This window comes from Aphelocoma coerulescens (genome assembly GCF_041296385.1).
Source record: "Aphelocoma coerulescens isolate FSJ_1873_10779 chromosome W unlocalized genomic scaffold, UR_Acoe_1.0 ChrW_unloc_scaf_5, whole genome shotgun sequence".
Lineage (NCBI taxonomy): Eukaryota > Metazoa > Chordata > Aves > Passeriformes > Corvidae > Aphelocoma > Aphelocoma coerulescens.
In genome coordinates, this window is record NW_027184084.1 from 1,273,958 (window position 1) to 1,299,534 (window position 25,577).

A 25,577-nucleotide genomic window follows, 5' to 3' on the forward strand; every position below is an offset into this window, starting at 1 on the left:
TAGCATTTTTATTGCTTTATACTATGTATTCTGTTATTTAAAAAGGAAAGAATAAAAAAGAAAAGGAAATGTATGATTTTACATAACAGATATGCTCACTAGTAAGTAGACTGGGTGACCCAGAGCAATCCAGAGTAGTTGCTCCATACGATGGATAGAGACAGAATGAAAAACATACATCGTTTTAAAACCATACTGTTGTTCCCAGGAATCTAAGGACAGAGAAGGTTATTTGCCTGTAGCAAATCTTTACAAAACATTCCATTAGCAAAGTTAACTTAAATGCAACTTGTTTAGAACCCAACTTCCATCTTCTGACACTCCACACTACTCCCTACTTCTACTGGCCTGTTCTGGCTCACTCTCACTGCTGAGAGTGTAGCTGGATGTTAGCCATGCTAGCTTTATGTGCTGGTTTGGACAAATTTGGAGGAAAAATATCCTCTGATAGAAGGCAGGTTACAACCACCCCTCCCTCACCAGGTGGGGAAAAAAAAAAAAAAGAAATTTTCCTCGGAGGAAAGTGAAAGAGATAAAAACTATTTATTTAACAAACACACGGGAAAAGGATAATAATGCTGAATAATAAAACCTCTCGCTGTGGGGAGAAACCTGGGAAAATTCCAGAGTCCTTTGGTAGATGTGGTCTCTCTCCTCCTCCTCGGAGCTGGGTCGGTGTGGGCCCACCTCCGGGGCCTTGGTGGAAAATTCTCTCGATGTGTTCTGATGTTGAAACAGTCCAGAAGAGAAGAAGGGAAAAACCGAAGTCCCAGGAAAACAAAGTTCAACTCTCCGTCTCCCTCCAGAGAAAAGGAGCCGAAAGCTGGCTGAACAGCAAGAAGGGTGCTTCCTCCGCTCTCGCTGCTGCAGAAGCAGAGGTGTGTGTGTCCTTGAACAACTGCTTTGAAAAGTTCGCTCGGTTTTTTTCCTCTCCCCCCTCTCAGTCTCAGTTTAAAGGCACAGAAAGGCACAAAATTAATTTCTGGGCATAGAGCAGTGATAGGGGATACACATCATAAAGTCACCCCAAGACACTTTATTACATCTGAAAGGGAAATTGGCAAAGAAATATTGAATGGATTGCTTAGGTTCCCTTTGCACCTTTACAAATACATAGCACATCTCCCCAGAAAATATCAGTACCTTTACACAGAAGTAATTTTAGAATACATCCTGTAAGAAACCTCTGTCCTATTTTTCCCCATTTCAAGTATCTCAGAAATAAAGCTACTCTAATTCTACAGTATTCTTGTGGAAGCAAAATTCACTGAGGAGAACTAACTACGTTTTAGTATTTTTATGTTGTTAATTTTAAATTATCATCTTACCGTTCTTGATTTAGGATTTTGTTTTCTTCATTCATCACAAAAATTAATTTGTTCTACAGATCACTGCATGAAGAACTGCCATCTCCCAACATGGCTGCCATCAGCCACTGCTCCCAATGTGGGAGAAGCCTTACTCTCTTCAGGAAAGATCAGCTTCATTACTACTGGGAAAACTAGAAACAGTTTTAAAAGGTTATATTCACTGAAAAATTGACAATATTTTTGCAAGGGAATAGAGGAAACAGAAGTTAAAGGAAGAAATACTGAATCTGAAGCTAGATAAAATGAGCTAATGTATTCATTCTGCCAAAGGAGTACACCTGTGACTCTAGACTTAAGAATGTATTTTTAAGGAAAGATGAACACGATGTCCTGATAAACTTCTAACAGCCTCACTAAAAAATGCTCAGAACAAGGGTGCATTTGAATGGACAATGCTAGGTATTGCCAGGCCAACCATTCAGTGCCCTGACCATTAGATACAACCTCCTCCTATGTCCTAAGGGAGGCTGTCGGAAACAAGCATCTTCTGCATTTAATTTCAATGCAAAAGGCCTCAGATCCTTTCAGTCACTGTTTATTAGATGCTTGACCAATGTTAAAGGATTGTCTATCCTGCCTTCTGTGTCTTATGCATTACAGTGCTGCTTTTCAGAGACAGTAGGCACTTGTAACTTTTCCTGGGTCAACATGCTCTGCAGATATAATCTATCCAAAAATGTACTGAATGGAACTAAAGTTAAATATTTAGCAAATAAATACACCTAAAGTGATAATTTAACAGATATGATGTCTCTAGTTTTCTTATAATCAGCATGCTTTTCTGTTGTATGGAATGTGTATTAAGCTTCACTGGTACAAGGTAATTTTCAAGGCTATACATTAAGCTACTGCATCTTGGACTAAAACTGGCACATGATGAGATTTGTTGTTGCCTGATCCAAAGCCTATTAAAATAAACAGACATTTTCCAGTATTTTTCAACAGGTTTTAGATCAGAATAAAATTATCGGTCAAAGTTTATCTATTGATTTTTACCTGTTTTTCAACAGACTTGCTTTCTGTGCTCTTAATCTTCATTTGTTTTTGCAGCAGCAGTCTTATCTGATGATTCAGCATACTTAAGCAAAGGCAAGCTAGACTTTTTGTTTCTTTTGGCAGGTAGTCAACAGAAGAAGAAAGACAATGAGATAAACAAGCAACACCACAATGAAGGCAAAAGAATTACATAGATATAAACAATTTTGCCTGCAGGATACCCATTAGTGCTTGTGATAGGAAACTGTAAGGGAGTTTAACTTCATATTTCTTACAGAATGCAGTATTTTTTCTGAAGAACTTTGCAATAAAATAAAGCCCCATAAGCAGCGTTTATTAGAATCATGCATTATGGAATTTATTTGCACAATAAACAGTCAATAAATGTATTAAACAACATCCACTTATTTTTCCTAGTACTGCCTGCTCCATTTCTTCAAGTTTTCAGGAGACAGGGAAAAGGAGAAAACTCTCAAGTCTTCAGCAAGATATTTGGGCTCACATGTGTGATAATTTTCCATAACGTTAATGAAGACTGAAAATGTTTCATTCCAAATCCATCAGTATCACATGATTTTCCCAGCACTTCAGAACAATCTAGGGACTGAGGGCCCTTTCTCCCTGGAGACCTGGAAGGTGATGGACTGAATTCTAAAAATGAACTCTGCTGTGACAACAATGGCTTAACCTTAACTTTGAAGTCTGCATGACTTTCCATAGGAGTTCTATTTGAGCATAAACTAACAGTCCAATTTATAAATGCTTAGAAATCTCAATTCACACACACACACACAAATAAAGAAGAGTTCTATTCATTTCTGCCAAATATCAACAATTTTCATTTTTCTGTGTGAGCGAGAGCATCTGTATCAAGGGAAGAGGGGAAAAGGGTTCAGATTCAGTCCAGAAGAACACGTGCTACCATTATTCAAGAAAGGCAATAGAAGGGGTACCCTAATTAGTCCATCACCAAAGCAAAAGTATCCCAGTGGACATAGCCCTCTTACCCTGTGACAGCCATCTTTCAAGAAATACCAGGCTGTGACCCAACAAAGGGAATTAAAAACATCTTACTAGCAACCTTGGAGAATTTTGGTTTTAATTGTTTGAGTAATATAAGGAAGTGCCAGTAAAACTTCAGGAATTGTACATTTGTACATTTAAAAAGCATTTGTGTCTGTAGAAGTACAAGAGAGAGACAGAGAGGTCTATTTTCTCAGTAAAGGTAAAAAAAAAAAAATGCAGATGTACCATGTGAACTGTTATCAAAAAGTCTCTTCATTTCCACCTAACAGCAATCTAACAGCAAATTGCATTAGGGAAATATGGAACACTTAAGTTGTCTAGAAACAACAATTTTAATCATGTTGTATGCTGCTATTTTAATTATATAGAAGAAATTAACTCTATCACAGCCAAAACCAGGGCAACCATGTAGTAACAAACTGTTTATGCATAAAGTGGGCAATTTATACATTGTAAATTATTATTATAATAGGATGATACTATCTTCTTAGCTCTTCCCTCCTCTACCTCTTCAAAAGTGTATTTCTCAACTGGAACAGTAGTCAGAGAAATACCCGTTCTAGGCTGGGATAACACTGAGTTACATTTTTCCTACCAGTCTTCCAAACTGAATCAGCAATCACACAAGCTTAGAGAGTCAGTAATGAATATTTCATAATCTCCCAAGTGTGATGTTTTTAACATTACAAGCATGACAACAATGAACCAAAATGAGAATACACAGATTTGGGGCTGTCACCATACTTGGCTCCAACATCATTACTATTGTTCATCTGGCTTTTCTCCTGGGAGAAGGGGAGAGGTGAAGGAAGCATTGTTTGTGTTTTTACCCTCTTTTCTTGGAATGATAATGTAGGCTAAGAATCATCATTTGAAACTACCTGGATTAATTTGATTGTTATTATAATCTTAACATTAAGTCACACTTAATAAATATAATAGCTCCTGAATAACAGGATAACTGATACACTAACTAATAATGCTAATAACTAATAATACAGAATAACTAATAAAACCATTAATTGTGCTTATTATTATACTAATAACACTAATAGCTAATAATACAGAATAACTAATTAACTGTAATCACTGAAAACCTATTTGAAGAAAGCATTTTAACATTTCCAATTTTTCACAAAACTGCACAGCAGCCAGTTATTTTTGTCTAAATACTGCAGCTATGCCATTCTGGAGACTTTAGTCTGACAAATGCAGAGCTGTTTCATAGAATATAAAAATGAATCTGTTTTGCTAATAGGTTTAGAATGCAAGCGTAAAAGTATGTTCAAAATTATGCACGTGCCGTCACGCAGCAGGAGAACTCACTTGGCTGTACTACGGGAGGGAAGCAGGGGAGGCTGGCAGCCGCCTTCCCTGCAGCACAGGTTGTTCTGAGCCAGGCCCAGCCCAGGCAAGGGCGCCCCGGATAATGTGCAACGTGCAGTGCTGTCTGCGGTGCTGAAAAGGAGGTGGAGGACACACATCCCAACCTCGCCCCTTATATACTGAAAGTGCTCCTGTTCCTCTACTGCTCATAAACTAAAAAAGAAAGGAAGGGGGGGGAAAAAGCAAAGGGCAAGGGGAAGGGGAAGGGGAAGGGGAAGGGGAAGGGGAAGGGGAAGGGGAAGGGGAAGGGGAAGGGGAAGGGGAAGGGGAAGGGGAAGGGGAAGGGGAAGGGGAGGGAAGGGGAGGGGAGGGGAGGGGAGGGGAGGGGAGGGGAGGGGAGGGGAGGGGAGGGGAGGGGAGGGGAGGGGAGGGGAGGGAAGGGGAGGGAAGGGAAGGGAAGGGAAGGGAAGGGAAGGGAAGGGAAGGGAAGGGAAGGGAAGGGAAGGGAAGGGAAGGGAAGGGAAGGGAAGGGAAGGGAAGGAAAGGAAAGGAAAGGAAAGGAAAGGAAAGGAAAGGAAAGGAAAGGAAAGGAAAGGAAAGGAAAGGAAAGGAAAGGAAAGGAAAGGAAAGGAAAGGAAAGGAAAGGAAAGGAAAGGAAAGGAAAGGAAAGGAAAGGAAAGGAAAGGAAAGGAAAGGAAAGGAAAGGAAAGGAAAGGAACAAAAAAACCCTCAAACCAAACAAACCCCACATTTATCAGACATCCATATAATATTCTTGTGAAGAATCCCTATAAGTCTTCTTAAATCTTCCTTCTAACTCCATTAAAATATGATGTTCAGCAGGTCTGAGACAAGCAAACTCCCAGTTTGGGTTAACTGAGGAGCTGACTGTTTTCAAAACAGAATGCACAGGCGAAGTCATTTAAATGGACAGACTAAAGTCACCTGCTATACTATTAGGCATTACCATAGAGTTGCTTGCAGCATGGCTGCTCAGACTTCCTACCAAGAAATCAAGGGCAAAGACTCAAAGACTACTGGGAAAAATAAAAAAAAACAGGAAGCAGCTGATTTTGGTTAGCAGACATTTTATATCACCAGGTGCTTCTACATATTAAATCTGCAAGCACTACTAATTGCTAAACTTTCGTCTTATTTCTCAACATATTTTAGCTCACATTTTGCAGGAAAATCTACTTTTCTTTCAGGTAGGTTTGCGTCTATCAGACTATGAAACATACCACACTTCAAGCAAAATAGATTGCCATTCTGTTCTGTACAACAAAACTTATTGTCTTGATGAATTCCTGAAAATTTACGCTATACTTACAGACAAAGTCTAAGTACCTTTCAGAGAAGAATAAGAAAGGAATGATCAAATTTGAACAAGGTCAGCAAACAGCTGGTGCTCCAGGACACAATCAACCATCTATGGGCATGATTCTACAGACCTGATTCAAAAAATATTCCACTGCACATAGCAGGATATTTTCCCAAATTAAAGGCAAGTATCCCTTCAGAAAACAGTTTTAAAGATTATTTAAAAACCATTATATTATCGGGCTTATGCAGTATTTTCTTTCACTTGGAGTAGGTTCTGTGCATTTCTAAGCTAAAATACTTTAAAGATAGTTTTTGTTTTCAGATGTAAGGTGTAACATAAATTTAGCACCATAGATGGATGTAGATATTTCTCTGTGAGTTTTTCATCTTAGTTTTTAGAAAGTCAAGTATGCATTGTTGGGATTTTCAGGAGTTCTAGTTTTTTTTTTCTGTTAAAGGAATTTTCCCCCATACTGTTACTAAGACGACAAATCGCTGGGTACTTAAGAAAACAAAGAGCTACCCACTGAGGGTGGGGTGCGCCTGGCTACTCTTTTGTTTCACCTGGGTGTGGGGTCAGTTGGGTCTCTGCTTCGAGAGAGAGAAAGAGTGAGAGAGAGAGAGAGAGAGAGGAAGCTGGTTTTCCTACGGCCGCTTTTCTTTCAGCTGGAAACAACACCGGGATCCCAAGCCCGCCTTCCCTGCCCCGCTCGGAGCCGGGCCATGGCCACCCTGCCCCGCTGCTGCTTCGAGCCTTCACTACGTTGTAGCCGTGTTTGCCCTGCCTGCCCAGACCTCCGGGGGGTACCCCGTTTGGATACATCGCATCTGCCACCCGGGATTTGTGCTCGTCCCTGCCGCTCCAGCCTGCCGCTCCAGCCTGCCGTTCCAGCCTGCCGTTCCCGAGGGTCTGGCCGGACACCGGGGCCAGCTGCCCAGGGGTTTGTGAAGCCTTTGTTCCATCCTTCCCCAGGACCCTAGGCCACCGGTGCCGCGTGCTCCCCGAGCTCGCTCCGGAGCGCCCCCTGCAGCCGCGGGGAAACCATCGCACCTGCCCTGCTCACCGGGAGCCGCCAGCGCTCCTGCCGGCTGCGACCGGAACTGCACCCAAGGGGAAAGGGCCCGACAGCCGAGAAGGCTGGGACTGGGTTTGTGATTGTTTGCTGTTACTGCCATAGTTATTGTTGTTTGTTTGACTGGTTATATATATAATAGTAAAGAACTGTTATTCCTATTTCCCACATCTTTGCCTAAAAGCCTCCTTGATTTCAAAATTATAATAACTCGGAGGGAAGGGGGTTGCATCTGCCATTCCAAGGGAGGCTTCTGCCTTCCTTAGCAGACACCTGTCTTTCAAAACCAACACAGATCTTGGCGCCCAATGGGGGGCCTGAGGGCATTAAGAGAGAGAGGTGAAAAAGGAATAACAGTTCCTGGATAACTTAATTTTGTGTGCTGGATATAGGAACCTTGCTAGGCAGCACTATGTGGTCTAGTTTACTCTGGTTCGGGTGGCACGTGGTCGTGGCTATATTCTTCCCCTTTGCAGCTCCTTACCTAAACATGGGTCCTCTGACTAAGGCTACCATTGCTGTTATCCAGTTTGCGCTATGGGTCGAGAAGGTGAGGAATTCATGGGTTTTTAACTTCCTCTGGAATGTGGGCATGTGGATAAAGGGCTATCACACACTGAGTGCATGTTTTTGGGGTTATGTTAAAAATGGTACCTTCTGTGAGGAAATGACACCAGGGGAAGCTTTCTCCCAACCCCTCAACCAGTTCTTTGGGCCCACCCCACCAATTTTCGAAGGGTTTAGTTTCCCTCTGAGTACTAACCAACTGGTGCTGGTAGGCCTACTCTATTTAGCACTCAGGGATAAGTTGAGATTGGCTTGGATAACTACCCAGACACCAGCCCCAGAGACTAGAGATCCTACCCCAGAGCAGGATCCTGCCCCAGAACCTGACACGGCCCCAGACACTAGAGATCCTGCCCCAGAGCCTGACCCAACCCCAGAGCCTGACCCAGCCCCAGACACTAGAGATCCTGTCCCACAGCCTGATACCGCCCAGCAGCCCACCTCAGAAATGGACTACCCGAACTGGGTGGGAGTACTGGTGAAGGGGATGCAGGAGGTGCGCCAGGGGATATGCCAATTGCTAAGGGAATACACCTCCTCAGCTAGTGAAAAAACCTCTCCCTGCCCCAAAGAGGGTGAGTCCGATGGTGCAGCAGTGGAACCCACGGATGTTACAACCGTCCAGGTTTCAGCTGAACCACAAGGACAACCACAGCCAGCAGCAGTCGCCCCTGTGCAAAGGAGGAAGTACAAGACCAAATCAGTACGACCAGTTAATGATGATGGGGAACCAGGGCCTTCGCAACCAGCAGGAGAGCCAGAACCAGAAATCATCACTGAGTCCCTGTCGTACGACAGTCTCCGTGGTATGCGAAAAGACATTGTGCCAAGGGGGCGTGAGCCTTATACAACCTGGCTGCTTCGGGTTTGGGACCTTATGGGCACAGGTGTGCAACTGGATAGTGGTGAGGCAAGGTATCTGGGATCGTTGACCCAGGACCCAGGTGTGGACCAGATATTTGTGAGGGAGCCAGGGCCCCTTTCTCTCTGGGACCGGCTCTTAATGAGTGTGAGAGAAAGGTTCATTCACAAAGAAAGAATGCAGGAGTACCATCATAGAATGCAGTGGAAGACACTCGAGGAAGGGATCCAGCAGCTAAGAGAGGTGGCAGTATTAGAGGTACTCTTTGGGAGGGATGGACAGCATGATAATGACCCCGATAAGGTCAGGTGCACAGGACAGATGATGTGGAACCTGGCAAAGCTAGGGCCACTGCTATCTGCCACCTTCATTGCAACGATTGATGCTGACAATAACCGAGAAACAGTGGGCTCTGTTGCCAACAAGCTCAGGAATTATGACAGTATGGTCAATGGTCCGCTGAAAGCTCATGTCTCTGCTGTGGTCCAGGACCTCAAAGAGGAGATGAAGGAGATGAGGGAGGAGATGAGGAAGGTCAGTGTGGCACCAGTGCGAGTCACAGGCCCCCAAGTCAGAGCCCGTCGTCCCCCAGCTAGAGAGAGGGTACACCCCACGAGCTGAGCTGTGGTTTTTCCTGTGTGAGCATGGGGAAGACATGAGAAGGTGGGATGGGAAACCCACCTCTGTCCTGGCAGCGTGGGTGCGTGAACTCAAGGAGGGAGGCACTAACCGAGGGGGCTCCGCTAAGGTGAAAGTAGCCTCAGCCTCTAGTGACCGAGCTGCCAGGTATTACAGAAGGGAGGATGATATGTCGGATCCCCTTGAAGGGACCTCGAGCATGTACGCCCAGGGAAAGAATGATAACCAGGGCTAGAGGGGGCCTGCCTCTAGCCAGGGAGAGGCACGGGAGAACTGGGTTTTCTGGACGGCGTGGATTCAATGGCCTGGCACATCAGAGCCACAAAAATATGATGCATTGGTTGATACTGGGGCACAGTGTACTTTAATGCCATCGGGACATGTGGGGGCAGAACCTGTATCCATTGCTGGGGTGACTGGGGGATCACAGCAGTTGACCCTTTTGGAAGCTGAGGTGAGCCTGACTGGAAATGAGTGGAAGAGACATCTCATTGTGATTGGCCCAGAGGCCCCGTGTATTCTGGGCATAGACTTCCTCTGGAACGGCTATTACAAAGACCCGAAAAAACTCAGGTGGGCATTTGGGATTGCTGCTGTGGAGGCAGAGGGCATTAGGCAATTGAACACCCTGCCTGGACTATCAGAGAATCCTTCTGCAGTTGGGCTCCTGAAAGTGGAAGAGCAACGAGTGCCAATTGCCACCTCAACAGTGCACCGCCGGCAGTATCGGACAAATCGAGATGCTGTGATCCCCATACACAAGATGATCCGTGAGCTAGAGAGCCAAGGGGTGGTCAGCAAGACCCACTCACCCTTCAACAGCCCCATCTGGCCTGTGCGCAAGTCTGATGGGGAATGGAGATTGACTGCGGACTATCGTGCCTTGAATGAAGTGACTCCACCGCTGAGCGCTGCTGTGCCGGACATGTTGGAGCTCCAGTACGAGCTGGAGTCCAAAGCAGCAAAGTGGTACGCCACTATTGACATTGCCAATGCATTCTTCTCCATTCCTCTGGCAGCAGAGTGCAGGCCTCAGTTTGCCTTCACCTGGAGGGGCGTGCAGTATACCTGGAATCAACTGCCCCAGGGGTGGAAGCACAGTCCCACCATCTGCCATGGACTGATCCAGGCTGCACTGGAAAAGGGTGAGGCCCCAGAATATCTGCAGTACATTGATGACATCATTGTGTGGGAGAACACGGCATCGGAGGTATTTGAGAAAGGAGAGAGGATAATCCAAATTCTCCTGGAAGCTGGTTTCGCCATCAAGAAGAGCAAAGTCAAGGGACCTGCCCGAGAGATCCAGTTCCTGGGAGTAAAGTGGCAAGATGGACGACGTCAGATTCCCTCTGAGGTCATCAATAAGATCACAGCAATGTCTCCACCGACCAACAAGAAGGAAACACAAGCTTTCCTAGGCGCCATAGGTTTCTGGAGGATGCACATTCCTGAGTACAGCCGGATTGTGAGCCCTCTCTACCTGGTTACCCGCAATAAGAACGATTTCCACTGGGGCCCTGAACAGCAGCAAGCCTTCGCCCAGATCAAGCAGGAAATCGCTCACGCCGTAGCCCTTGGCCCAGTAAGGATAGGACCAGAGGTGAAGAACGTGCTCTACTCTGCAGCCGGGAACAAGGGTCTGTCCTGGAGCCTCTGGCAGAAGGTGTCTGGTGAGACTCGTGGCCGACCACTGGGATCTTGGAGCCGAAGCTACAGAGGGTCTGAAGCCAACTACACTCCCACAGAGAAAGAAATCTTGGCAGCTTATGAAGGAGTCCAAGCTGCCTCAGAAGTAATCGGCATAGATGCACAACTCCTCCTGGCACCCCGACTACCGGTGCTGGGGTGGATGTTCAAGGGAAAGGTTCCTTCCACGCATCACGCCACCGACGCTACTTGGAGCAAATGGATCGCCCTCATCACGCAGTGCGCCCGAATTGGAAACCCAAGTCGCCCTGGGATCTTGGAAATATCTACAAACTGGCCAGAAGGTGAGACTTTTGGGTTATCTTCTGAAGAAGAAGAGGAGAAGGTGACGCGTGCCGAAGAAGCCCCACCATATAACGAGCTACCAGAGAGTGAAAGACAATATGCCCTCTCCACTGATGGTTCCTGCCAAATTGTAGGCGCTAGCCGGAAATGGAAAGCCGCTGTATGGAGCCCCACACGACAAGTTGCACAGGCTACGGAAGGAGAAGGTGGATCGAGCCAATTTGCTGAACTCAAAGCTGTTCAATTAGCTCTGGACATAGCTGAAAGAGAGAAGTGGCCAAAGCTCTACCTCTACACTGATTCATGGATGGTAGCCAATGCTCTGTGGGGTTGGCTGGAAAGGTGGAATAAGGCAAACTGGCAGCGCAGAGGAAAACCAATCTGGGCTGCTGAAGAGTGGAAAGGCATTGCCACTCGAGTAGAGAAGCTATCCGTGAAGGTTCGTCATGTAGATGCTCACGTCCCCAAGAGCCGGGCTAATGAAGAACATCGTAATAACAAGCAGATAGATCAGGCTGCGAAAATAGACGTGTCCCAGATAGACTTGGATTGGCAACATAAAGGAGAGTTGTTCCTAGCTCGATGGGCCCATGATGCCTCAGGCCATCAGGGCAGAGGTGCCACCTATAAGCGGGCCCGAGATCAAGGGGTGGATGTAACCATGGACAGTATCTCCCAAGTGATCCATGATTGTGAGACATGCGCTGCGATCAGGCAGGCCAAGCGGGTGAAGCCCCTGTGGTATGGTGGGCGATGGTCCAAATATAAGTATGGGGAGGCCTGGCAGATTGATTACATCACACTGCCTCAAACCTGCCAAGGCAAGCGCTATGTGCTCACGATGGTAGAAACCACCACTGGATGGCTGGAGACTTACCCTGTGCCTCACGCTACTGCCCGGAACACCATCCTGGGCCTTGAAAAGCAAGTCCTTTGGAGGCATGGTACCCCCTGAGAGAATCGAGTCTGACAATGGGACTCATTTCAAGAACAGCCTTATAAACACCTGGGCTAGAGAACATGGCATTGAGTGGGTGTACCACATCCCTTACCATGCACCAGCAGCTGGGAAGGTTGAGTGGTGTAATGGACTGCTTAAAACCACCTTGAAGGCACTGGGTGGGGGAACTTTCAAAAACTGGGAGGTGCATTTAGCAAGAGCCACCTGGTTGGTTAACACCCGAGGCTCCACCAGCTGAGCAGGCCCTGCCCAATCCGAACCCCTACAAAGAACAGACGGGGATAAGGTTCCAGTGGTGCACGTGAGAGGTATGCTTGGAAAAACTGTTTGGGTAAAGTCTGCCTTGAGCAAAGACAAACCCATCCGTGGGGTTGTTTTTGATCAGGGACCAGGTTGTACCTGGTGGGTGATGCAAAGGGATGGAGAGATCCGATGCATACCTCAAGGGGACCTTGTTTTAGGGTGAACTCCCCATGGCTCTGAACTTGTATCAGTATCTGCATGTATATATGTATATAATTCGGGTGATTCATGTATTTATATGGTTAAAAGGGGTAAGTTTCATGTAACATGTTAGTATGGGAAAAAATTTGGGGTGGATAATGTTGGGGTTTTTTAGGAGTTCTAGTTTTTTTTTCTGTTAAAGGAATTTTCCCCCATACTGTTACTAAGACGACAAATCGCTGGGTACTTAAGAAAACAAAGAGCTACCCACTGAGGGTGGGGTGCGCCTGGCTACTCTTTTGTTTCACCTGGGTGTGTGGTCTGGTTTTCCTACGGCCGCTTTTCTTTCAGCTGGAAACAACACCGGGATCCCAAGCCCACCTTCCCTGCCCCGCTTGGAGCCGGATCGTGGCTGCCCTGCCCCGCCACTGCTTCGAGCCTTCACTACATTGTAGCCGTGCTTTCCCTGCCTGCCTAGACCTCCGGGGGGTACCCCGTTTGGATACATTGCATCTGCCACCCGGGATTTGTGCTCGTCCCTGCCGCTCCAGCCTGCCACTCCAGCCTGCCGTTCCAGCCTACCGTTCCCGAGGGTCCGGCCGGACACCGGGGCCAGCTGCCCAGGGGTTTGTGAAGCCTTTGTTCCATCCTTCCCCGGGACCCTAGGCCACCGGTGCCGCGTGCTCCCCGAGCTCGCTCCGGAGCGCCCCCTGCAGCCGCGGGGAAACCATCGCACCTGCCCTGCTCACCGGGAGCCGCCAGCGCTCCTGCCGGCTGCGACCAGAACTGCACCCAAGGGGAAAGGGCCCGACAGCCGAGAAGGCTGGGACTGGGTTTGTGATTGTTTGCTGTTACTGCCATAGTTATTGTTGTTTGTTTGACTGGTTATATATATAATAGTAAAGAACTGTTATTCCTATTTCCCACATCTTTGCCTAAAAGCCTCCTTGATTTCAAAATTATAATAACTCGGAGGGAAGGGGGTTGCATCTGCCATTCCAAGGGAGGCTTCTGCCTTCCTTAGCAGACACCTGTCTTTCAAACCAAGACAGCACATATAAACATACTGTGCTTAAATTAAAAATCTATCCGTTATCTAACATATTAAGGGTGGTACAATGGCCTTTCCTTCCAATAGTGTCCTTGAAAACAAAACTTCCCTTCATTTTCAAGATGAATGACAGACCCCTTTGGAGCTGCAGATTACTCCGAGCTCTAACATGAGTACTGCAGCCTACAGTGGCTCTCAGACAAAACCATAGAGTAGCACTGTTTAACAAAAAGGTATGCTTGTATTCTATACTGTCAGGCAGTGTTGAAAACTACATTAACCTTGATTAAGTCACGTGATTGCACAACTCCTTCCATGTAGTCTCATACAAAAAGGAGTTCTTTTCAATGATCAATTAAAAAAAAATCAGAAACATGACTGAAGCTTTTTAAAAGATTGATTTTTCTGATCCATAACAAACCTCAGAAAGAATGAAAATGTGTATCCAATTAGCTGGAAAAAAAGATGCAAATGTTGGAGTAACTACCTACTGTAAGCTTATGCATACAGAAGCCTAGGAGTATTTGGTTATGTTGTGTTTTGTTTCCTATTTAAAGTTTCTTGAAAATACATAGAATAATTCAAATACTTACAGAAGTTGGGTTTCTTCAACTTTGTTCTTAGTGCCTCAAGCACCACTTATAGCAAGGTACACTGGAGAACAAGGTTTCCACATTGCAGCAGGTACATTTATTTATTTTTACACAAATAAAGAAACCTCTTCATCAGTATTCCAATAGTTTATAGTGATACTCTGTCACCAGACACTTGCTTATTGATTACAATAATATTAAACAGCTGCCCATCTTTGCTATCAATGCAAAGAAACTGGGTTCTGAGACAGAAATAGTATTTTTCATATATGTATGGACTGCAGAACAGGATCCCATTTGGCAGTCTTCAGTAGTGCAATACTTCTCTAACAGTAGTCTAAGGAGGAGACTATGGTGTCCTTTCATATTAGAACTACAGCATAGAAGAAGGGTACTATGCAATTCTCAATTTCTCTTTTTTGCTAATTGCTACTGCTGAAAAACCGTTCTTGCCCTTGAAAACTGTCATTTCTGCCTGTAGCCCAAGGTATCTCTAATTAGACATAGCAAAAACACCAATGTATCTACAAATAAGGTATTTTTCACCTCAAAACTTTGAAAACTCTCTCTTATACATTTCAATTTAACTGAAATGTCAAATTGTAATTTCTTAACTAAAAAGAAATACAACTGAAATTAGAACGAAGTACCTGCGTGAAGTACTAAGGCCTGAACAACAGGCCCTGGGCCAAAGTTGACCTCTAGATTAACCTTCCAACCAAATGTTATATATATATGCTCATTAATGAAGTATTGTTATATGTGTCCATTTATTGGCAAAACATGTATTTACCTTTCCGTATCTAGAAACCAGATAAGGCCACATCTGGCCTAATTAGGGGGGGTATAGGATCAAAGACAACTCCCTTGGTTCCTCCCTGAGCCCTGGCCAGGCTTTGGGAGAAAGCCAACAGGAGAATGAAATTAGAAGTTGTTAGCTTGTTTGTTTAACAGTATAAAAGCTGGGCTACTGTCACAGCAAAGTAGGGGAGCCTCGTGGTCTGCAAGGTGGATGCACCGCAGGATTTCCCAGTTACTGGGTGTGGTTCTCCAGTCCTTCGCTGTGACAGCTTCCCCCACAGTTGATGTTTTGGGGATTTGGACGATGGTAAAGTATTAGGGTAACTGGTGATGTATCTTAATCACTATAGGCAATCTTTTGTAGCAGTGATTATGTGCATTGCTTAGCTCATCCTTCTGTGATTCTTTGCAGTTTTGCATTATAGTAAATTACACTATTCCTTAAGTTGGTGTCTGTGTCCCTACCCACCGGCAAAACACTAGGACAGGACATGTGACAGTATTTTTAGACGTACTCTAAAGCTTTGATCATTAAACTCCCCCTACCTTTAGCCCTACCTGTCTTGACAGCTTTCCTCTGTCACATTTCCTGATGACTGTAATTTCTATGGCATTAAATAAAACAAATCTGACATAAGGTTTCCCCCCTCTTTTTAAATATTTTAGTGTATGCTAGTATCTGAAACAGCAGTGCAGATTACATACCTAGAAGTTACTGATGCCTCTTTCCTAATAATTAGCCCTGCTATCCAGAGAAAATTCACAGCATGACATTTAGTCACTTGGAAATAAGACTGTTGCCCTACATCTGCTATAGAAAACAGCAGGTATGTCATAAAGCGTGCTATAACCTCAGAACTAAGTGATCCTACTAGCATAATCACAGGTAACAGTCCCTAACAGGCAATGCAATCTTATTTCTCTCCAGGGATGAAATACATTCACTGAACTTCAGGAAGCATTAAGTGATTCTTTTTGCTTTCTGAATCAGCAGGAAACACAAAGTACTTACTACAATGAAGCCTTTAGAAAAACTGACTCTGCAACCACAAATATGTAAACACTCAGCAACTCATAAAGTTAATTAATTACCTGAATTTCCCTTGCATGGTATACAATAATGAGCCCAAGCAAGATAATCGTGGAGAGGCTAATAAGGCATTTTAGAGCGAGGGAATACAGAGACTCCTGCAACAGAAAGACACCACTGTCCATCAGAGACCCATACACACGGAATCGTTCCCGCCCCGCCGGGCTCCCCAGCCCCAGTGCGAGCAGCGGAGCCCGAACTGGGAGGGGAGGGAGGATCGCCCCGCCTTAGTGTCGGGGACGTAGGGTGCCTCACGGCGGGGCCAGGGAAGGGGGACACCTCGCCTCACGGTTGCAGAGCCGCGGGGTGAGCATCTCATCTCAGGGCGGAGGACCAGTAGGCCCCACACGGCGGTGCCGGTGGGGTCAGAGCACCCCTCACCTCTCCTCGGGGCAAGGGACGCTTCAGGGCAGGACCGGGCGAGGGCTGAACGGTCCCGCCGCACAAGGATTTGAACGGCTGACAGGAGAGTGCAGCTGGCTGCGGAGCCGCCTTCCCGTGAACCGGAACGGACACGGAGCCCACAGAAGGGGCGGGGCGGGGCGGGGCGGGGCGGGGCGGGGGTTGGGCTGTGTCGACCGCGCCAAGAGCGAGAGGAAGGCGGTCCGACGGCGTGGCAGGTACCTTCGTGTAGGCGCCCCAGGACAGCTCTGTCTCGATCACCATGACTACAATGCCGAACATGCCGAAGATGAGCGCGTAGTCGCTGAGGCGCTTGCGCTTCTCGAAGAGCGCCCGGCGGTGCCCCAGCTTGTAGCCGATGTTCTGGTTCTTCTTCTTGCTGGACTTGCCCCCGCCGTTGTTCGTGCCACCGGAGCCGTAGGGCGCCAGGTTGTTGGAGTTGTTGTGCTCAGGCTTGGAGACCACTATCTCCGGAGCAGGGGCGAGCGGCGGCTGGAGCGGCTGAGACTCGGAGTCAAGCTCGTGCAGGTTCCTGCGGGATGAAAGGTTGCTGAGCGGCCGCATGATGCCGCCGTTGTACCTGCAGCTGCTCATGGCTATTTCGGCGAAGGGATTGCTCTCCCGACGCTGCTGGTAGAGGTGATGGCGAATACTGCTGCTGCTGCCACTGCTGCTGGGACTAGCTGCTTGCTGCTGCTGCTGCAGGCTATGGCACTGCTGGTACTGGGGGTACTGGTGGGGCTGCCTGGACGAGCCGGCATGGCTGGAGGGGGTGAGCTCGCTGACGTTCAACTGGCTACTCTGCCGGGAGGAGGCGGAAGTGGAGAGCGGCGAGGAGTGAGTCCTGAGGGCACCCGAGAGAGGCGAAGAAGGGCAGAGCAGCGAGGGCAGGTTATCCCTCGCTGCTGCTACAGCGGCCCCATAGTAGGTGCAGTTGTTGCACTGGAGGCATAGGGTCTGCTGCTGCTGTGGCTGCTGGAGAAGACTCTGCTTGTCCTGGCCGTGCTGCTGCTGCTGCGAGTAGAAGCCCGTCTGGAACTGCAATGGTGTTCCCATGTCAGAGGCGTTAAAGCCGCAGGAGCACCAGGCGGTGGTGGTGGTGGTACACCCTGCGCAATGCGTTATGGTCGACAGGGGAGAGGCCTGCTGCCTCCACGAAGGGCCCATCCTGGCTTCCGTAGGATTCAGCCGATTGGTCGGGCGGACCAAAACAAGGCGCATCTCGTCGGGGGAGACCGGCTGCGGTGTGAGACGGCGGAGAGATTCCCCCATCCGCCCTGCCCCCTCCCGCGCGGGGATCCCGTCTGCTACCACTCCCGCAGGTAAGGGTTACCTTTCACTCCCCGCTCTGCCGCCAGTGTGCCCCACGCCACAGAAAGTCGGGGGGGCCCGAGGTGGGCGGGGAGAGCGCTCGCTGAGCTCGCATCCGGGATCGCCCTCTGGGAGGAAAGGCAGTCGCGGCGGGGCTTCCTGGCCCCGCCGCAGCCGCACACATCCGCGCCGTCTCTAGAACATAGGCACTACGCTGCGCTCCGCAGCTGTCCAGCGACGCCCCGTCGCTTTCCGGAGACGTGCAAAACAGCAGTGTCCTCGCTCCGGGGCCCTCGCCGCGGCCCCGGGGAGGAGGCGGTTCTCGGGGTCTGTCGCGGCCGACAGCCAGCACAGAGAAGATCTGGGCCGGAGTGCGGCCTCAGGCCGTGCCCACAGGCCATCAGAGGGGTCATTAGGAGATCTCTCCTCTCCTGAAATTCGGGAGAGCCCAAGGTCCACTGGCTTCCAGGGCCCGCAGGGCCCGGGGTGGCAGCAATTAGCTAATCGCTCGGGGGCCACCGAGGTATTTGGTTACATAAAGTAAGTTTCGATATTTTTCAGACCTATAACAAAGGGGATTATTTCTTTTGGTCACTCCTTTTCTTAACTAAAATAAGGAAGAAACTAGTCACTGGAAATTTCATAGGGTTTTAGGTCATCACCTGAGGATGCAATACAAGGTGATTTATAGGTTAGGGACTTATTCTAATGGGTTATCAGAAGCTTTAACAGTGAAACAGGATGGTTTTCATTACGTAATTGAGTTTTTGTCTGGATCCATTTTCCTGAAACTGTTCCACAGCAATCTTTGTTTGTCACCCTGCTACCATTTTGCCTCTTCACCTTCCTTTCTCTCCCAAATTCTCACTGAATAGTTCATTATGGCAACTCCCTTAGAGCAATGTCTGAACCAGATAAAGTCTTTTTTCTGCATTTATTTAAGGAGAGATTCTTTAAGGAAAGAGCTTTGAAAAAAAGTTATTCACTTTATAGCTATGTCATTCTTGTTAACTATCTGAGATTATAAGAGAAGTTGTATTTTTTTGTCAGGAGGCACTGTCTATGCAGATTGAAAATTCAGATGTAGTATTGCACTTTAATAGCATGGAAGGTTTCTTTACAACTTTAACTTCTTTCAGATAGTGAAGAAAAAAATTGCTAGGCCTTTCTAGGATAAAAACCTACATCTGTATAATTTCTAGAACTTGCATAGCAGTTAGTTCAGTTTCCTCTGAAAGTCTGCATACTTGAATGGCTTGCATTTTAAGCAATTTGGATGAAGTACTGTGAATAGCCAAGTTTTTTAATATGCTCTGCTATAAAACTTAATTTACTTAATTTTTAACCAAAGCGTACCTTTTAAAGCAAGTGCATATTGCATGTATGCAGTCAAACAACCCTCACTAATGTAGTAACCATTGTGGTTCTAAAATATAGGTAGATTATTCTGAGTGACCAAAATATTAAAATCTCTATGTTTATACAGCATAGATTATTTTAGAAGAAGCACCGAGAAATATGAGCGGCTCTCCAAATCACCAGATCTCACCAGATCACCAGACTTAAGGGAGGTTGCTGCCTAGGAGTGGGACTTTTTATGAGATACAGGGGAAAAGCAGTTCGGGATGGGATTGCACAGAACTTACTATGGCATGTTTAGGGGTGGAACCAAAGGCAGGACAAGGGAGTGGTTTAGGTGATTTGGGGAGGAACAAGTGTAGACAAATAGAGGGGTAGGGGGATAAAAAGGGCCAGTCACGTGTAAATAGTTTGCTGGTCAGTACACTTGTCTGGCTGATGCCCGAAAGATAGGCTGGAAATAAATCCCCATAGATCGATGTCTATAGGGCAGGTATTTGTTTATTGCAGCGCTGGTGGTGAGATGGATTTTTCCTCCTAACTCACCTGCCTTTGTCAAGTGCTGTGGTATATTTATACAGTAAATTTTGCTTAATGTTGCTATGTCATTACAGCATCATCACATACGTGCCGGAACTAATTTACATAGCATGATCTCATGGTTATTAGATAATTCTTTGCACTGCGCATGCACTTCCCCAATTCGGGGGTCTTCGGGGGTCTTTGATGAAGGCTTCTAAAGTCTTCTTCGCACTTGAACTTTTCAACTTTGTCTTTGGGGCACGTGTAGTTACGGTGCTCTTTGGTCCATCTGGTCTTAACCGGCCTAAATTCTTTGTTTTGTGGCTAATTGGCTTTGGCTTGCCAATTTCTCATTAGTACTACACTTATCTATCTCTAAAACTATACACCTGGTAAGTTTGTTTTCTTTTTTTCTCTTTTTCTCTGTTCTGCATATAAGCAACTAATTAACTATTTACTAGCCATTACATTGTATAAAAAGTTATTCATATCAGATTATATGGGTATCAAAAGCTATGATTCAGGTTATATAAGCGTAGAAGGCTATGCTTCAGGTTATATTGATATTATTCAGGTTATATTGATAAAAAGTCATGATTTAGGCTATATTGATATTAAGGTTACATAGATATCTTATAACCCAAGCTATATAAGCACTTTGTTACTTTAACCTAAGTTATATAGACATCAGGCTATGCCCTGTGCCTGATCAGTGCAGTCTGTCCTATCTTCTAATTAAATTCCTTTCTAACTCTTTCCTGGTGGAGGGCTCTCTATTCTGTGTGTATGTGTGTGCATGGGGGGCTGAGTGCAGCAACTGGTGTCAGACCATGAGTCAGAGGGCCTGTGTATCCATGGTGCCAGCAAGTGGAACAAGTGCAGGTAGGTGTGTGAGTGAATGTGATCACTAGTGAAGATCTAGTTGGACTAGCTGGGGGAGTAGGTGAAGTGGACTGAGAGCAAGTGAGTGAGTGAGTCTCTAAGGTCCACGTCTGGGTGCGAGGGCACCTGTGTATCTCTAAGGCTGAGAGCATTGGGAGGGGTCAGCTACTGGGACCTGGGAAGCCCCGGCCAGCTTTGTGTGAGTGTGTGTGTGTGTGTTTATGCGTGCACATGCGCACAATGGTCTGTTCCAGCAACTGGAGCGGGGCTGGGGCCTCGGGGGCTCATATATCCAGGTGCTAGCACCTGGGGAGACTGGGATCCAGGGGCCAGGTATGAGTAGAATGAGGCTTTTGGTGCTGTCTCTGTTCACATGAGTGCTCTGAGCATGTTTGGACCTAGGGACATGGAGCAGCAGCAGCCTTGCCTCTCTCAGGCTGTTGTGTCCAGCATGATATATTTTCCTCTAATGTTCTCTATTGCAGTCATTTCTCTTGAGCACTCAAGACCAAAAAGGGAAGCTTTTTGTTTTAAGAATGAACATGCTGTTTAACAGAGCTTCAGTTCTTCCAATGTTTTTGAAAAAACATGGTGTCATAATTGTTTCTCAGTGGTCCTATTTTGCCTGTTTTCAAACACATCTGAATTGCATGGATCTTATAAAATGAAAATCTTAGGGAACCTTTGTTCTTTTCACTGTGTAGGTAAAAGTCCTGCACAAATGTACTATCAGAATATATGTTTGGTGAAGTAAATACTTAGATATGCTTAGCTTTCATCCTTCCTTCTCTGTTCATGTCATGTCTTTAATATTTGCTTAAGTGTCCTCTTTAACAGAAGATAAAGATCTCAGGATCTAATTTACCCTGAAAGATTCTTAAGAAATTTGTAAATTTGCATGTTTTATTTAGAACTCAACAATTTCATCTACTCTGATGATGCAAGATTATCAATCTTTCAAAAATCTTGGTAAACTAAAATGTGATTGTTGTGTTCTGTATGGGGAAATGATTGCATTTGTCTCATATATATCTATATCAGTCACCAATCCAATTTTTAATATATCTACTGCTGATAGCCTATGTATTTGTAGAACTCGGCAAGGACAGCGCTATTACCGTCTTTTGGATATTTCATCTACTTGCTCAATAGTCTCATTATGCCAGTGAACAAATGAATATTCCCATGTTTGCTACAAGAAGACAGACTAATAATACAGGATGTTCTAAAGCTAATCAGAGGTTTTATTAAAGTTCCATTGTACAATTGGGATATCTCATCACAGTTTCAAGGACTAAAATAGGAATTGGTAACCATTTGCTTCTTCATAGTAAGAGAGGTAAACCTTCCTATCTATGACAGTGATAAATGAACCAGAATAGAAAGATGCAATTTAATTTAACATCTCTCTTACTATGAAGAAGCAAACTTTCTGTGGCGTGGGGCACACTGGCGGCAGGGCGGGGAGTGAAAGGTAACCCTTACCTGCGGGAGTGGTAGCAGACGGGATCCCCGCACGGGAGGGGGCAGGGCGGATGGGGGAATCTCTCCGCCGTCTCACGCCGCAGCCTGTTGCAAAATGAATTGACGACTTAGGTGAGGAGAGACATTGCAGGCAACCGATACGACTGATATATGCAAGCTCCGTTTATTAGCAATACAAAGGCACTTATATAGAGGATTGAATACAAGCTTATCAGTTCTTTAATTAGTTGAAACTTATAAAAGCACATTCTGACCTCTACATAATTGGGTTAGATAAAAGGACTACATTTGGCAAGCTTCTTATTGTTTATGTTTTGTCTTGAGAGATCAAAGATCTTCCTCCCTTCCTAGGGATGGTCCATCTTATCAGCACAGCTGCACCTCTCAAAACTCCCTTCTGGTTCCCAGGTTGGTTTCTCACACAGGGATTTGTCTCATGTAGAATTTTTCTCACACAGGCCTTTTTACTTGTACAGTTGGATTATTGATCCAATAATTCTATCAATGAGCCATGTCCCTGCTCCTCTAACCATTCTCCAATAATTCCCCCTTTTTCTTTTTGTACAAGCAATACTTGATTGGATACAGATGTAGTAACTTTGTATATCATTTTTTGCAAGCATTGGCACAAGCATGGCAAGCACACTATTGCTAATAGTATTACTAGTCCTACTGTAATTAAATGCTGCACGAGTGAAACTAGCCATGGTCCCAAACCTAGTGACTTTAACCATCCATCTAAACCGAGACCATCTTTTTTCTGCAATTGTGTAGTTAATCGATGCAACTCACTTATCTGCTTGTGAATCGATTGGGAGTGATCGGACAAGTTCATGCAGCACATTCCATCAAAATCTTCACAACCATGTCCATGAGCTAACAACAAAAAGTCGATTGCAGCTCGATTTTGCAAGGTAGCATGCCTCACTGAATCTACATCTACTAAGAGCTCTGATAGTGCTTTTGAAGTGGCATTAGTTTGTTTAGCAAGCCAGCAGCCTAGTTTGTTTAATATACCAAGGGCTCCAGCAGATGCAACTCTAGGGGCTAAAAAGGATGCACTTATTATGGCTGCAGGGGACCAAAATTTTACATTATCTCGGCATTCAGCTGTAAACCGATGGGCCATACGCTTTATTCGGTGATGTCGAGTCATTTGCAATATCGTTGATGTATTTGGTGTTAGTAATGACAGCCTGCCAATTGTACACGGTCCCCCTCTTAAGCGAGAAGGGATTCCTGGCCATGCTCGATCACCGCAAATTAAAAAGCAACCAGATGGCAAAGCTAAAGGAGAGTTAGTAGATACAGACAGCCTTGTAGCAGTATAATTACACCAAATGGAGCTATTGCGATACACTGGTAAACTGGAGTTTACATTAGTAGGAGGCATCTTGCAGTTTTCTCGTTTGCATGACTCACTTGTCCAATTGAATACAACACAGGCATCTGCTTTTACAGATCCTAGTAATTCTAGCTCTTGCGGTTTAGCAGGGGCAATAGGTAAGTAGGGTACCCACCGATCCCAATTGTTGACTGTGACAAACGAATCAGTCGCATTACAGGTCGGGGCACGGGTCGGACATGGCCAAGCATCTGTTGGCAATCCTACTAAACAAGTGGAAAACGGATTGCCAGGAGAAGAAAGAGATAGGCAAATAGCACTCTGTTTGGTTAGGTTAGCCAAAGTAACCCAAATATTTGTTTTGGGCTGCACTGGGACTCATGCTTGGGAGCTGGGTACCAGGCAAGCATTAGCGACGATGAGTATTAGACTGAGACAACTTAATATTTTTCCACCTGCGGTTTTGTGCATCCCACTCATTTTCTAACACTTAATGTAAAACAGGGATGCTAACTTCCTTTCCACACTGTAAATATAATATGCAGGTCCTTTTAAACTCTTCTAACCGCCTTATACCTTGCTGACACTGCCACACAATCAACAAGCGTCGTCGTGTAGCTATGCTTTCTATTAGAGGCAAGGATTGTTCGACCGAGCAGCCAGTGTAATTTTCCAAGGCTTGGAACCAATTTTCTCGGTCGTGCCAGCAGCTGGTGCAGCAAGGGACTAAGGTTTTTTGGTATACCCAAATTCATCTATTACAACATCCACAAAGTATTTTAACCCAAGCTTTACAGTTTACATTACCATAGCTAAAACAATCTCTTTGTTTTTTACTAAACCGGGAATCAGGATTTATACCTGGCTCAAATGGATCATATGCAAGCAACTCTGCTAATCTTTCTGGCGATAAAAAGTGAGCTCTTATCCCAAGTAAGGTTTGCAGTCTATACATATAGGGCACAACAGCCCTTTTCAGCCTTTCCTCCTCACGTTGATGCGCTTCAGGATCCAGGGTCGGCGCTGTTCACTGCAGGCTCTGTCGCAGCACGAGTCCAGCGGCTGGGTACCCACAGAGGTCCTGCTGGGGTAAGCACACACATGTAACCCCTACCTGAATATTGAACCTCAGCGGGCCCCTGCCAGATCCCTGTGGCTGGGTGCCTATACATCACATAAAAAGGCATTGTTACTTTCCTCCTTGCTTCTGCAATACCACTGTGAAGGTAAGCAGGTGCAGCGTCACTATCTCCAAACAAACACAAGTAATTTAATACATACAAAGCTTTTGTTAATTTTTCCTGCACGTCTGGAATGTCATTGAACTTGGCTATATATAACTTCAGTGTCTGATTAGCACGCTCCACAATAGCTTGCCCTGTGGGTACATGAGGGATTCCAGTGACGTGCCGCACACTCCATTGCTGGCAGAACTTGTGGAGCCGCTCGCTTCTATAAGCGGGACCATTGTCTGTTTTGATCTGTTCTGGTACGCCCATCACGGCGAAGCAGCTGGTCAGGTGTCGTATCACATGAAGGGCCTTTTCTCCTGTCTGCGCCGATGCCCATAGAAATTTGCTGCAAGTGTCTATGGTGACATGCACATACTTCAGTCTGCCAAACTCAGGAACATGGGTCATCCATTTGCCATATTTCGTTCGGGCCTAAGCCTTGGGGATTAACCCCAACACCGAGACCCGGACCATGATGGCTGCATGTAGGACATGCCCGTACTATTCCTTTGGCCTCTTCCATGGTGATGTCAAATTGTCTATGAAGACCTCTGGCATTCTGGTGGAATGTTCCATGAGCTTCTCGTGCTTTTGCAAATTCATTTAATGGCACTGTCACAGAAACTAACTGATCTGTATGGGCATTCCCTTCGCCCAGGCCCTCTGACCATTGATGACTCCTAATGTGTATTATAGCGTAGGCACACATTCTCTGACCAATGGCTGATTGGAGCTGGCGCAGTAGTTCAAACAGGCGTCTGTTGCTTATATCTTTGATCCTAGCATCCTCTATTTGTTCTACTATGCCAGCAACATATAATGAGTCTGTTACTACATTGAGCTTAACAGTCAGCCATCGCTTGAACGCCCAGACCACTGCAGCTAATTCAAGGGTCTGCAAAGAGTCTCCAAGTTCAGCCTCTAG

At 45.9% G+C, this 25,577-nt stretch overlaps 2 protein-coding genes across 2 annotated transcripts in view; one reads left to right on the plus strand and one right to left on the minus strand.

Moving 5' to 3' along the window:
- Positions 1 to 524: 524 nt before the first annotated feature.
- LOC138102920 (small conductance calcium-activated potassium channel protein 2-like) lies at positions 525 to 17,829 on the minus strand. Its single transcript, XM_069000711.1, has 3 exons — positions 16,739 to 17,829; positions 16,117 to 16,212; positions 525 to 2,995 (listed from the first exon to the last, which is right to left on the minus strand). Exons 1-3 carry the CDS (start codon positions 17,786 to 17,788, stop codon positions 2,954 to 2,956), a joined length of 1,188 nt encoding a protein of 395 aa, XP_068856812.1. The 5' UTR covers positions 17,789 to 17,829; the 3' UTR covers positions 525 to 2,953.
- A 2,410-nt stretch (positions 17,830 to 20,239) lies between these two features.
- LOC138102919 (small conductance calcium-activated potassium channel protein 2-like) overlaps positions 20,240 to 25,577 on the plus strand; it is an 827,954-nt gene continuing 822,616 nt past the window's right edge. Inside the window, exon 1 of the mRNA XM_069000710.1 lies at positions 20,240 to 20,256. The gene's annotated coding sequence lies outside the window, so the exon portion shown is untranslated. The remainder of the gene's footprint in view (positions 20,257 to 25,577) is intronic.